This window comes from Podarcis tiliguerta (genome assembly GCF_965153285.1).
Source record: "Podarcis tiliguerta genome assembly, chromosome: 1".
NCBI classification, from domain to species: Eukaryota; Metazoa; Chordata; class Lepidosauria; order Squamata; family Lacertidae; genus Podarcis; species Podarcis tiliguerta.
In genome coordinates, this window is record NC_139534.1 from 39244901 (window position 1) to 39259642 (window position 14742).

Sequence of the window (14742 nt, forward strand, 5' to 3'; positions counted from 1 at the left end):
TCCCAGCATTAATTCTGCAGAATCTTTTCAGATAACACCAATCACAAAACTCTGTTTCTGTAAGCACTGACTCAAGGGAATCTATGAATATATTTCAGAAAATTATTTTAAGGATAAAATGCTCTAATCATGTGATTGCAGTATGTAAATAACAGGTTGGATTCAAAAGGTTCCCTTGCTCTTGCAGAGGAAGCTTCTTTTGTTTGAAAAAAAGGAACCTTTACATTTAGCCCAGTGGCCAGATCTGCACTTTATTGCTGCAGGGAGTTTTTGCAAATTTCCTCTTCTTCTTACCCCCCCCCCGCACCCTCTAAAACTCTGCTCTGGAGGGAGATCCTACAGTAAAGTGTTGGAAGTAACATTGTGAGGGGAATACAAGGCAAGGATAGCACCATTACAAGGAACCCTTCGCTGCAACTAGTCTTCTGATTACAGAAAGTGGTCTAAACCACAACCAACAATTCTAATATACCCATATTTTTCGCTCTATAAGACGCACCAGACCACAAGACGCACCTAGTTTTTGGAGGAGGGAAACAAGAAAAAAAATATGCTGAATCTCAGAAGCCAGAACAACAAGAGGGATCGCTGCACAGCGAAAGCAGCAATCCCTCTTGCTGTTCTGGCTTCTGGGATAGCTGCGCAGCCTGCATTCGCTCCATAAGACGCACACACATTTCCCCTTACTTTTTAGGAGGGAAAAAGTGAGTCTTATAGAGCAAAAAATACGCTACTTTATTTGAGAATTTTAGTTTTTATTACATATATGAAGTCTTCATTAACAGTGAAAAAGACAGGGGAAAGAGGAATGAAAGATATAGGACAAGTGTGTGAGAACAGGTACTATTGTTCATGAGCAAGTAAAGCAAGGGCTTTACTTTATGCACAAAGTTCTCAACATTTCACCCTCTAATGCAGATTTTGAGAAGAGGAAAACAGAATTCATTTTTAATCTTATCCACACTTCACCATTACAGGGTTGGTTACAGCAATTTATAATTCAATATTCTTTTAAAAAAAATAATAGTTCAAAAATAATTACAGACAGAGGAATACGGCGGGACCTAAAATATATGTCTGAAGGGTCAAAGGCCAGAGTAGAGAGATGTGTCTTCAGCATACAAAGGTACCTTTGACCCAACCAATCCTTCACACTAGGAGAAGCCAGTGCAAGAGATCCCACTAGTGCAACAGGAGTTCTCCCTGTGCACCTCCACACCTCCCCCAGGTCCATTCTGGAGGGTCAAGAGAACCGCCAGAACAACATGCAGGAGGACAAAAAGGAGACTTAATGATTGTGCATAAATGTGCTTAAAGAAAGAGCAGATGAATTCCTCCTTATATAACAAAGGTGCCAGATGTACCTCCATAGGGAGAGAATGCCACAACTGCCACAGATGATGTCTTCACCTGGCCACGCAAATCCCTGCACCCTTCAAAAAACAAACACTACTGAGGGCAGTGGGCTTAAAATTCGTTTTGTTGTAAATGGACTCCTTCAGGCAGGGATTAAGTTGAAGAAATAATAATAATAATAATAATAATAATAATAATAATAATAGAGTAGGGCCCCTCTATTGATCTTAACCCACAAGAGCGTCTGCAGGGAATGATCTGGTATTTCAGATATTTCGGGCTTAATTTGTTTAGGGCTTTAAACACTCATAGGAGCACCTTGTATTGGCCCCAGAACCAAACTCGCAACCAATCCAGCTACCATTAAGCACTTTCAGGAATAGTTATGATATGGGTAGACATCCTATGGTAATTAATAGGAGATAGAAATGTTAGTCTTAGCTAGATTTGTGCCCAATGTGTTCACCATTTATAATAATAATGCAATAATAATTTATAACCAGCCACCCGATTTCACTGTTTTCAAAGTTAAGGTACTAAGATTTGACATATGAAAGATTTTTCTCCAAAATAAGGTTCTGTGATTTACAGCACATCCACAGATAGATGGACATATTTCTTCTACTGCCGCCATACTACAATATGTCATTTCCCCTGTTTTTGAGTATTTGCAGCCTTCACCATTCAAAGGTGTTGAAATGATTATTGCTAGTACTAGGAACATAGTCTGCTAATTATAATAATAAATAGCTACTCTGGCTTTAATTATTATTTTTCAACGTTAATTTAGGCTACATAGTATGATTTTTCTGCTTTTCTGTTTTGTGTTGTCATCACGTGTGGACTCAGCACATGTAGTATGCTATTACAAATGGTGTTTTATTTATCACCTGTGAAATCTAAATGTTATTGTAAACTATAGTGATATTTGCTGCACTGTACTTTATGGATTTTTAAAGCAAGAAATATAACCTTGTATGTTTTCAGTTAAGTGTACAAATATTCCAGAAACAAGTTTAGAACTTAAAATCAGGAAGCACTGTATCACATACATCAGTGCTAAATTAGTTGTGGTATTATGACTTATAGCCAGCACAATTTAAAGAAAGTAGCAAGTTATTTATGTGTGTTGCTCCATAGCAATGAATCTGTTGCCATCAAGCATAAGTAACATGTAAACTGTCCCATATAAGCTACAAATATGTAAATAATTTTAAAAATTTGTATTTTCAGAAATTGGGCCAGATACTCACTGCATACAAACACTTTCATATTTCTTCACTGGAATGTATCCAAACTTTTACTATATTTAGCTTTTTATCTTCTCAACTCTCTTATACCAAAGTATGCTTCCAAAAACCATAGTTTCTGTCTGATGGTCTATTGCACCCCGAGGCCCCCAAGCCCTTCCACAAGTAAATAACTTCACACTGACACGTAGTCAGTGTCAGTTGTTAAGTTAATGGGCAAAATTTTGGCCACAGCTATATTGGTTACAGCAAAGTGAGCGGTATTGCCTTAGGCACTGACAAACTATCACTGACTCCTGCCCTCCCAGCAGGGAGTCTGAAAGGGTAAATGCCAAATGAGGGCGCAACATGGATGAAGACCAACAAAGCTCACCCCGGGGTTCCTGTGGTCCTGGCATGGCCCTAGCCCCTCAAGCGGACTTCGGACGAGATCCAGGACCCCCAGATTCCTTTACCAGAATACCCTTATTCATGGATGGGCAGGTGATAGCCGCACCTCCCCTCCCACACACTTCATTAAGCCTATGCCTAACCGCCTAACCTTACACAGTTGTGACGATTGCTAAGGGGGGTAGGCGAAAACCAAGTGGACACTGCCAATTTGCCAAATGGAAAAATTCCTACCCGGCCCCTGTTCCTAAACAGGCAACCAACCAATATCCGAATCAAGGCCAAAGCAGCAACACCTACAAATAGGGATGGGAGGGCGGGTGTTCTGCAACGCGAAGCAAGTGCCTCAGCCACATCGCGCTGCCACTTTTATAGGCCTCCACCAATCACACCAACTGCACTGATTGGCTCAAACTGCCTGGTGTGATTGTGGGGCCATACAGACAAAGTCTGGGCCATGCCCAGCACCTTCAACCTGGTGGGGGTTCTCTCAGGGGCCCGTGCGCAACCAGGACCCTCGTTAAAGAGGATCCCATTTGCAGGTAAGTTAGGGCTGCTTTATAGACCTGAAAAATTGAATAGTGATGCTCCCCCTCTCCCCAGATGTATGCATGTGTGTGTGTGTGCACGCACACACACATTCAGTGCAGCCAAATAACAGATTGCTACATCCTTTCAGTCAAGCAGAACCTTTCTGGGGTTGCATGGCAACTGCAGGCAAGGCCGGAGCCTGCATACACATCCTATTCCACCCAGTCTCTTTTCCAACAGTCTGCTGCTGTTGGCAAGATACTTAGAAACCATAGCTTAATTGCATTTCTCTATATAGGATAGAAGCAGATGTGATACTAAGACAAGTTTTTCCAATAGTTAACATGTTTGGGATGGAGATACAACAGTCCAAACATATACAGGACAGATGGCAGCAAACATTAAGACAGATGATAGCAAACACTTGTACTATTAGCTTAAATTTAACTTTGATGATTTCTTCTTGACTTAAAGGTAACTTTCATGCAAGTATGAAAATAGAGTTGCTTTTAATACTTTTTATGCCGAATTGATCAAGTGTGTGTAGTTCACAGTGTGCAAAGAAGAGGCTAATTGACTTGAACATTACATCGCTACAAATTCTATTTCAGTGTTAATGAACCTCCTTGCCTGAGGAAATGTGTGTGTGTGTGTGTGTAAAATCAGTCTGTAGACAGATTTTACTAGAACAAAAGCTAGAAGTATACTTTCCCAAAAAATTAACAAATTAATAACAGTAAATACCACCAAGATATATTTCATCTAATGAAATATTATGGTGGCTATCTCTACACCATGCTACTCAATTTTTCTCATCTTAAGAAGATGAACATTAAAATGTCCTGCTTTACTCTTTCCTTTATGATGAAAAGGGGGCTCAAGTACTGGTAGATAGAATACCTGTCCTCCATCCATGAGATGTAGAAAAGTTTAAGGCTTTGTTACGGGATTGCCTTCTTCTTTACTCCTTTCAATCAATTGACAAGAATGGTTAACTAGTTTGCTCCTCAGCACTGTCTCATAAAATTTATATCTGGCATGATATAAAGCAGACAATTTATATGTGCCTACATGATCAGAAACAAGGTATAACTCTATTTCAGTCTCCTTCAGGCATCTTCCTAGATGCTTCCCCCCCCATTGACAGACATCGCTGAGGTAGAATTAGTTTTAACAGAGTGATCTCATTTGACATTGCTTCTCTGGAAACCATTCCACCCCCACCCGCAATCAATTAATGCAGGAGTATCAGACATGGTGTTTTCCAGATGTTGTTGGACTCCAAAGCTCAGCAACCCCCGCCATTATGTCCAAAGGTTGAGAGCTGTAGCCCAAAAACAGCTGGTGGGGGCACCAGGTTGACTACCCATGAAAATCAGCCAATTAAAATAATGCAGCCCAGGTATCACCCAAGCTTAATGGATAACAAGTAACTCATTTCAGAATATTCCATTTTTAATAGCTTTTCATTTCTACTTGTGGCCTGTTCATAAAAAGCATAATTATTGCTCAAGAACAGAAATAATTGCTACTTATATGCCTAGGATTCCTATTTTGGTGCTTCTATTAGTCTAAAGTCAATACATTTTAGGTTAAGACATTTTGCAAAAGACACAGGAGAGAATAGTAAAATGAAAACAGTTTTGTAAGTAAAAATGAGACTTCCCGGTTTGTGAATGTTTAATGTCATCAGTCTCTACTAACAAGAGACTTTATATTTAGTTATTGTCTGTGACTTTCATTGCAGGTTTTGATACCCAATGTTAACAGTACAAACTGGCACTGTTGTATTACCACTTAATTATTTTGTAAATTTTGATAAATATTGAAGAAATGAAAATGGTAGCATCATTACACCTTATTGGAGACAAATTTTGTTTACTCTAGGACATGATTTTTTGGTCATTAATGTGGGCTATGTCTGTTCAATATATTTTTATATAATTTGTAGGTGTGAGTTGATTTTATTATCTTAATTGGGTTGTTTTAGATGCTCCACCAACTGGTCTGGTACACAGTGTGAGAGGCCAGCTCCTAAAAGCAGCAAATCTGACAATATCAGTACAAGTAAGTTTTTTTGAATAACAATGTTAATATAATTTAAGCCGCAATTTAAGGAACAAAGCATTTTTTGTTAGCAGTGGAAGTTATTGGAATGGGCATTTTGCTACTGTTATTGACATTAATTTATTGTATCTTTATTTTTTAGATCTTATGATTTAAGTGAAAATTGTTCAATTCAGTTGTGTGTTTTTTATGTTTTCTTTATTGTTTATGACTACTTTTGTTATGTTTGTAATGTAAATCTTTTCATTTTGTAAGTTGCCTTGGGCATGGTTTTATCTTTGGAAAGGCAGCATACAAATAAAATGATGATGATAATTGACCATTCCTGTGGACATGTGGGGCGCTCTGATATGAAAAGTATGGGGCAACTCTTAGAGCCTAACTATGTGAAATGTTTATTATGGAGTTTGCCTTTGCAAACATTTTCTTTCACAAATTGACAGCATGGAAGCTCACAGTTTGGAACGGGACACTGGAAAGGGGGAGGTTAATTCTTTACACCAACGCAGTCCTGATATGGATGGGGGCCATGCACCTGCCATTTACATTGGAACATTTAATCAAATGGGAGATTCTTCTCCCTTGCCATGCCATTTGCAGGATTAGGGGAGGGGTACTGATCTCAATCAGGATCAAATAAGGGTAAAGGTTAAAGCTCCACTACCCCTCCATGCCTGAATCCCAATCAAGGTCCCCACAATGGCAGGTAATTTGTGAACTAAAAAGCATGACATCTAGTTTGGGCCATAGGAAGACAATAGGGAGGAAAGTTTACAAGTGATGAATAAAGTTCGGTTTCAGTTAGGAGAATTGCAGAATAAATCGAAATTAATGGAAAACTAGGTTTTGAAAAAGCACTTGACAGAAAAGAAAGTGCACCAAATCAAAGGTAGTTATGTAACTATAAGGAAATTCACTTTTAAAAAGAATTAAGTGTTTCTTATACACAATCTGGGCTATTGTGTCCAAGAGGATAACCAGGCAGAACCTGTTTGTGCTCATCAAGTAAGATATGCATATGCAGAAACATGTCTTTGCATGTGTATACTCTCTAACTGGGTTAGAGACCTATTTAGACAAGTCGGTGGTTAATAAGTTGTTAAGAAAAAGTTAAGTATGGTCCCTAGGTCATCACATTTGAGAAGTCAAATGTAATGTTTCAGCAAATAAACATGTTTGGCATGTCCTGTGCTTGGCAGAGTAGTATGTGGTTACAAACTTTAACCATAAGGTATGGTGTCATGATTACTATCCAGAAGGCTTGTAATCTACTTTAACAAACTGAAACAGGGGTAGAATAAAAGAATTGTAGAGTTGGAAGAGACCATGAGGATCATCTTGTCCAGCCCCCTGCAATGCAGGAATATGCAGCTGCCTCACATGGTGATCAAACCTGCAACCTTGGCATCATCAGCACCACACTCTAACCAACTGAACTATCTAGGAGACTGGTGACAGGCTGATACACAAAGAGGGACTGGAGTATGGCTGTCAGGTGGCAGTGAAATGGCTAATAAATAGAAATTAAATAGCTCAACGAATGACTTAAGTAAAATGTCAGCTTTGAAAAAGGACTTTAGGAATTTCAGGCCAACTGCTGGAACTTAATAGTAGAAGGAATTTACACTTTTCATCTTGTCATAGAGAGAACCCAAAGAGACTTCTCAGTAGAATATTTTAGAATTAGAACACTTGATATATAATGAACAACTCTAGGTCAGTCAGTGACCTGGTTCAAACATTAGTTTGAAATGCAGTTAAACTGAACTATAGTTTAAAAGGTGAACATAATGTGTGCTACTGTAAATACTTTTCCCTGTTCAGGCTGCTTCCACACTGCTGGGAGCTAAGATATGCTCCTGCTTAGTATCATGTCAAAACCAGAGCTGATGGTTTGTTTCTCTCGAAACAAACCCTTGAGCTGTAACCAAGGTTTATTCTTGCCTCTCAGCTTTTTGGGAGGAAAGAAACTACAACTCAGGTTTCAGGTGACACAAAAACATTTAACAGCTTCCAGTATTCCATCCCTACCTTACCTTATCTATTTGTTAAAACCTGATCTACATTACAATCAAAGCTGCGTGTCACTCTGCTTACTGAGGTATTATCAAAGTTTCCTTGCCAAGTGTTAAATTATCAGTAGTCAAACCTGTTTCTGTTATTTGTTGCAGGAAGCATTGCAATCATTGTTCCACTCGTCCTCTTGGTGACCTTGATTACTACTTTGGTAATAGGTTTGCTACTTTGTAAAAGAAAGCGAAGGTAAGAAATTTCTGTCGAAGGAAAAAGAAGCAATTTACTGGATAAGTTTAAGGACAACCAACCTTGAATGGTGATGATGGTTGTGTAATTTCAGTCCAATCCTATCTCTGCATGGCACTATGTGCAGATACTCCAAAGAATTTGCAATATGAAATACCAATGGGGAATATAACAGGAACAGAGGTGGGAGAGTCAATGGTAGGGCTTGATGAATTTGAGCAAATGTGATACACTTACTTAAAGCTTGATCATAGTTGGGAACTAGGATTAAGAAGATGAGTCAAAGGCCACATAGAAAAGGCACATTTTCAGAGGAGCCTTGAAGGAAAGGAACAAAATGACACCAGCTACATGTTCATGGCAAAAGTAAAACAAAGCAAAAAGAAGGGAGAATGGGCGTGACTGTTTAAGGCAGTAAGAGAGAGCTAGTGGAGCGGACGGCATGGGCATCAACAAATCAAGACCAACAGATACGATAGGTAAGGACAATATATTTAGGCTGGGTACACAAAGGGACAGCTAGTGAAGTGGGGAATCTACTGCTGCTACTACTGCTGCTACTACTAACAACAACAGCAATAGCAACAATTTATTTGTACCCAGCCAGATGGGTGGGGTACAAATTATTTCTATTGCCCCAGCCACTCTGGGCAGCTTCCAGCATATAAAAAAACACAGTAAAACATTAAACCTTAAAAAGCTTCCCTATACAGGGCTGCCTTTAGATGTTTCCTAAATGTTATATAATTACTCAACTCCTTAACATCTGATGGGAGGGCATTCCACAGAGTGGGCACCACCACTGAAAGGCCCTCTGCCGGGTTCAGATAATTGTCATACCATCCAGCCGCGTAGCGTGGGTTGTCAGCACCCGGGGCAAGGCAAGTAATTTGCACCCCCCTAACCTGTGGATTTGCGCCCCCTAACCCTAACCCCCAGATGTTGCGCCTGGTGCGGCCGGCCCCCCCTGCACCCCCCACACTATGCCACTGATACCATCTGAATGTGGCAGCGGGCCTTTTCGGTAGTGGTGCTCTTAGGTATGCAAGAAGGGCATTAAAACTTGGCAAATAACTGGATATAGCGTACAAAGAAGAGACGTGAAACCTATTTACCAAGGAGACCGGACATAGGCTAAAGAAAGGAAGACTTGGGAGGAAAGAGAACTGATTCTGGCTTAGACTTGCTGACCTTGATATTGCAATTAGACAACATAGTGGAGCAGCAGTAGTAGTAGTTGTTGTATTCTGCCCTTCATCCGAAGATCACAGGGCGATTCACACAAAAAATACAAAATGAGAACACAACATAAATAGTAAAAACAAAACAAAAACTCCCCTCCCAGAAACAAATAGAGCAATTGGCAGACAGAGAGACTGGAAAGCTGTGGGGTATCTATAGAGGTAACGGGGCAACATATAAGAGGTACTGAAAGTCATAGGAATTAATAATGTTTTCCAAGGAGAGAGTTTAGTGAGAGAACAGTAAGAAACTAAGAAGAGAACTCTCAAGGGATAGTTGCAGAAGGGGTGTGTTTGCAGAGGAAAAGCTTCCCACTCCCCTTGGAAACATTGAAAATTAATCTGGCAAGGCAATCTCCCCCCCCCCCCTGAAAATCACTTCCTTCTTTTCACAGATTCTTTACACACACACACACACACACACACACACACACCAATACAGAGATTAATTTGTTCACTCTTTCCCTTGTGATATATTTTAGGGCAAAAACAATCCGACGACAGCCAATTATAAATGGAGGAATCAATGTAGAGATTGGAAATCCATCGTATAATATGTATGAGGTGGGCCATAATCACAACGAAAGAGGTCTTTCAGATTTTACATTAAATCCAGAAAAGGTAAAATCAAATATTTGTTTCCTAATTCAAATAATTATGTTTTAAATAATAGCAAAATATTGTCATTGGGTAGGATCCAAAGGTATTCTTCCATTTGCAAAAAGAAGCTCTGATCCAGTTAAGGCTCCAGCTAATATGCAAGGAAGGGGTCAATTTTTGCAAATTTCTCTTCTCCCCTACAGCCCTCCTAAGTACTTCCCACACTATTTCAGAGTGTTCCAAAGCTCTCTGGAGGTGGGGAAAAATAAAATTGGTGAAAATGCCTCCCTTTATTCAGTAGTGGCTGGTAGCTTTTTGACTTGGTAGGACTGAATTTTTTAACCTGCTCTTTCATCACAATAGGATTTTGACAGCACTTATTTAAGAAGCTTGCCATTATATGTGTACAGACTGACACTGTCTCTTTTTTCTCTGCACATCTGGACAGGGAAAGCGTTTCCATGTAAGAGGGTCTAAGTAGCATTTTCAGACAAGATTGACTCCGCACCTCTTACTTAGAAATTAAGCCGTATCACATGACTGAGTTTGTGAATTTATGTATTGTTTACACCTATACATCCACTGCCAGAAAACAAAACACATAGAAACTTTTAAAATGCCGGGAAAACTTGCTTACACAGGTTTCCTCTCCCCAAAATCAATTTAACTATTTATAATCCAAAATATACTTCTCTAAATTAAAACAAAAAACCCCAAAAGTATTCCAACCGTCAGGGGGGACGGACAGTTTCATTTGAGCCATTAGAACAAATCAGAACATATTTGCAATGCATAGATCAGTCCTGAAAATGTGAAGTAATAATCTCTGCTCATGTGCGAAAGCTCATTACACCATACTAATCATAATTAACCTATGTTATGTCTGAGGTTTAGGAGAATATCTTCCAGATTTGAGGAAGTATGTGGAGTCATAGCCAGATAGGAACAGCGCCCTAACGTTTCATTTCAGAAGTCCACTGACAAACTTATAGAAGAGCAAGGTAGAAATAATAAGAACAGAATGTGTGGCTTCAAGATTTTGAGAAGGGATTTTTAATTACGTGACATTTTCAGTGGGAGGGCTGTGGACCAGCCTCCACCACTCTTACTGATCAGGGCCTCTTCTGAAATGGAAAGACTCATTTGAATCCAACCCATCATTTCCAGAATGCTTAATCTATAAGTCACAAATGCAAACATTCATGTGTGAAACCAGCTCAGTATTATACACTGTAACAATTGTGAGTTGTTCCTAATATATATTGATTATTTTCAACTGAAAAACCGTAATACTTTCTTATCCCTGCCAGGTATTTGAAATCTGCACTAACCATATGCTTTTACCTAATTAATTTTGAAGACCTGTGATGGGAAAACACTCTCTTTCCCGCTGCTACAAAATATCTCATGCCTGAGACTGCTCAATGACTTATTTTACATAATGACCATTGTACCATTCCCAAATTGTTCATTATTCAATGGTGATGCTGGAGCGATAGCAAGATAGTGAGCAAACAGTGTAAAAACTTAAGAACCGCCTGGAACTTTATAGGGATTTAAATTATTTTAATGATTATCACTGCCTGGATGGGTCAGAGTTAATGGTTTATCTGGCCCAGCGTTCTGTTTCTAGCAGTGTATCTAGAAAAATCACGTATGGAATGAAGGTGTCAAAATCTGCTCCTCAGAGACATAGAGGTTCCATTTATTTAATGCTGGCAACCAGTATTTGATCCATTCATGGAAAACAGATCTTATTCTTTTGAAATTCATCAGAGATAGCCGCCATCTGCACATCTCAGTGTCAATGAATGTTGTTTTTAAAAAAGAATCCCAATCAAATGTTCTGGCATTATGCGAAAGGGATTTCTATCTCTAAATGCAATTTATCAATCCTTAATTGTTGTTTTTTTTCTAGACTAAAAAGACCTATATACTGAAGTGATTCTTTGTATGGAATGTGCAATAACCCTTAATGGTTTTCGCTTTACTTTCCTGTACCTTTTCCAAATCTGTGATATCCTTTTTAAACATGGGGTGACCTTAATGGCACTGGGAGAGGCTTCTTTCATCTTGTACATGTGAAGTATTTTGAGGCACATAAAAATTCTGGCCAATCTCTTTGTTACGTGCCAAATGAACACATCCCCCCCCCCCCCAGTTGCACACCTAACACTAGCAAAGTAGTTTTGCTAAGCTTTCAAAGAATCTCCCCAGCACTTAAAAGGAAACACTCCTGTTGTTCCAAATTACCAGCATCTGTACAAGACCTTGAAGAATTATTTCAATACTATGATGCATACAGTTGCCCTATGACAGAGGAGTAGCTGGATTATGAATAGTTTTTAGAAATAGCCAAGTGTGTCCTAGTCAATTAATCACATGTGTATACAATAAGTTAGGGCTAGCCCCTAGGGCCATTTGAAAAAATGAAGATTACTCTAGAACAGAAATGCTTCCTGTACTAATGAAAGTATTTTTTAAACTTGTATGCATTAAAAAAAGTATCTTTGGAAAAAGATAAAGTTCAAGTATGTAATTTTACTCATTGCTTGTTCAATACTATTTCAAAGTGTAGAAGGAAAATGCAATATTTTAAAAATAAGAACTAAATGCAAAAAATTGCTGTATTTAAATGCAGGCCAGGTATATAGGGGGAGGGTCCACAGTCTTCAAGCTTCCCCACACAGCACCGCCAATCTACTTAAACTCTGACCTGAAAGGACCTTTAACAGCAGGGGTGAGAAACTGCCATTCATTTTCCATGCTCATTCTACCATAGCCCCTTACTCAAGAGTTAGAAATGATCTGTATGAGTTTACAACTGATAAAGGTAGCACTAATATGCAAACAAGTATTTAAATGGTGTATTTAAAAATAGCCATACAATATGATATGAAACAGTATAAATGAATCTAGACCTGATGTTAAAAGTGAAAATGCAATTAATGTGCACATTTATTATGTGAATAACAGCTGCAGGGAAGCCTGGGGTGCCTGTGGGGATAGATATACAGCTGCAAATGGGAGCTCCCTTAGAAAGACAAGTAGCAGCTTCAAAGAGGTGATTTTGTGGCAGGCAGATAAAGAATTTAAATTCTGCTCCCCACCCACCCTCACAATCCTGCTATTTAGATACATGTGCATTAATTGTATTGACACAGTTCATGTCACATCTAGTTTGGCCCTGGAAATAAAGCAATGATAAGAAAGAAACTTATTCATAGATAAGTCATGTTTTGCTGTGTAGCATCAGCGCAGCATACGGATTGTTTGCTCCTTCAGAAAAATTAAAACAGACAAGGCACCCATTACAGTAAAAAAAAAAAAAAGAAGGAAAGGCAGCCAAAGCAGTAAGTAACCAAATGAAAAAGAGACATCCAAGATGAGCATAGGCAAATTTATTACCTAATGAACTTTGAGTATTATAATACTTCTTCAGGTCTTTCAAAGAGAAATTGTCCAAAACTGTCTTCCACAGATGATGTGGTAGCCACCTCTGAAGAAGAGTTATAATCCTCAAAAGGAACTGGACACTATGTTGTCATCAGCGCCATCTTGAAAACATCAAATTGAATAGCTCTACCCCATTATGGTGCAGCCAGGTCCAGCTAAGAAATAATTTCAAATATTCAGTCATATTTAGATAGTAGTGTCGAAGGTGATGCTTTGACATCTGTTTTCACAGAAATCAGTGTTTGCATTTTTTAGCTAGTAATTCTAAGAGAAACTTCAGGCAAGATAGTAAGCGAGCATAACTAACTGAAAACCTTTTATCACACTAAAAGAAACAGACAGGAGGAAAAAATGCACAAATTTATGACAAACTATTTCTCTGGGAAATAAATTGTAATATTTTTTTCATTAAAATTAGGCTCAACTAGCCACTTTATATCAATACCCTACATCAGACAAATGGTTTATCTGGAATATTATAGGCTGCTCAAAATAATGTGACAGTAACATTACACAATATTTAGTGTCTTAATAAGCAAAATGACATGCCCAGTTAGATGCGTTCTCTGTACCTGATGGTGCGCTGGATTGTGTAACAGATTTTAGGGCAGTGGAACAAGTTTATGAGCACAAGGCACAGAACTGAAATAAAGTTAGTGGTAAACTTAAAAGGCTTTAAAATTAGTAGGTAGTTGGACAACAATGTTCCCAACGTTCTCTAAATTTCATCTGCTGGACTGGATCCAGACTTTGCTCCCTGCCGGTTAGAATATTCCAAGTGGCATTCCACTCAGAGTATGCTCCAGTTAAGTAGTGAAGGAAGGTGAATTTTGCCAATTCTCTCCCACACTCTTCCCGAGGGTTGGGGACCCTCCAGAACAGTGTAGGGGGGGGGGTGGCGGCACTGCTGGCAGCAAAGTGAGAGGGAAATTGGAAAAATTAACCTCCCCCTGCCACTCCTCTTCATAGATCAGAAGTGGACAGAACAAGCCTTTATGTCCACAAGTCAAGACTGACTCCGACCCATAATAAATGAGTAATGAATCAAAGACCTTTAAACTTTCTTAAACATCAGTGACATTATTATTAATGATCATATTCATATGCAAGGATGCATGCATTTATATGAAATCATTTACACTCATTTGTAATGTGGTTTCCACAACTGGATATCATTTTGCATGTATTGCACAAAAACGTTTATAGGACGTTGTAGAGTTGGCAATCACTTTTTTCTTTTTTTTACAATATACAGCATGAGACAAGCAGACTGGACAGACCCATTCACTGGGCTTTTATAGGGCTTTAATTGTGAGCTTATCTGGCCATGAAAAATGGAGCTCAAGCCAATTGCATAGGCTATGGTTATATCACACAACATTCAGCCCAATGCTATGTGTGTTTACTCAACAATAATTCTACTAAGTCTAGTATCAATTCGGTATGCATAAGGTTGCAGCCTTAATAATATCCAGAACTTTCCTTTAACCATATACTAATGATGAAAATTATCTAATATTTTCATGCATGCTTCAAGCATATTCTTTTTTTGTAAATAAAATGATACAGAAGCTATAAAGACATTACTA

At 38.7% G+C, this 14742-nt stretch overlaps 1 protein-coding gene and 1 long non-coding RNA gene across 4 annotated transcripts in view; one reads left to right on the forward strand and one right to left on the reverse strand.

Annotated features, from left to right (window-relative positions):
- The window catches only part of LRP1B (LDL receptor related protein 1B), a 728211-nt gene that overhangs the window by 711162 nt on the left and 2307 nt on the right, over nucleotides 1–14742 (forward strand). For all 3 annotated transcript variants that reach the window (XM_083404224.1, XM_083404226.1, XM_083404225.1), the window contains 4 exons: nucleotides 5518–5594; nucleotides 7766–7856; nucleotides 9580–9718; nucleotides 12339–12437. In XM_083404224.1, coding sequence (XP_083260350.1) covers nucleotides 5518–5594; nucleotides 7766–7856; nucleotides 9580–9718; nucleotides 12339–12437 — 406 coding nt within the window. The remainder of the gene's footprint in view (nucleotides 1–5517; nucleotides 5595–7765; nucleotides 7857–9579; nucleotides 9719–12338; nucleotides 12438–14742) is intronic.
- LOC310665327 overlaps nucleotides 1–14742 on the reverse strand; it is a 152783-nt gene that overhangs the window by 28916 nt on the left and 109125 nt on the right. The gene's annotated exons all lie outside the window — the stretch shown is intronic.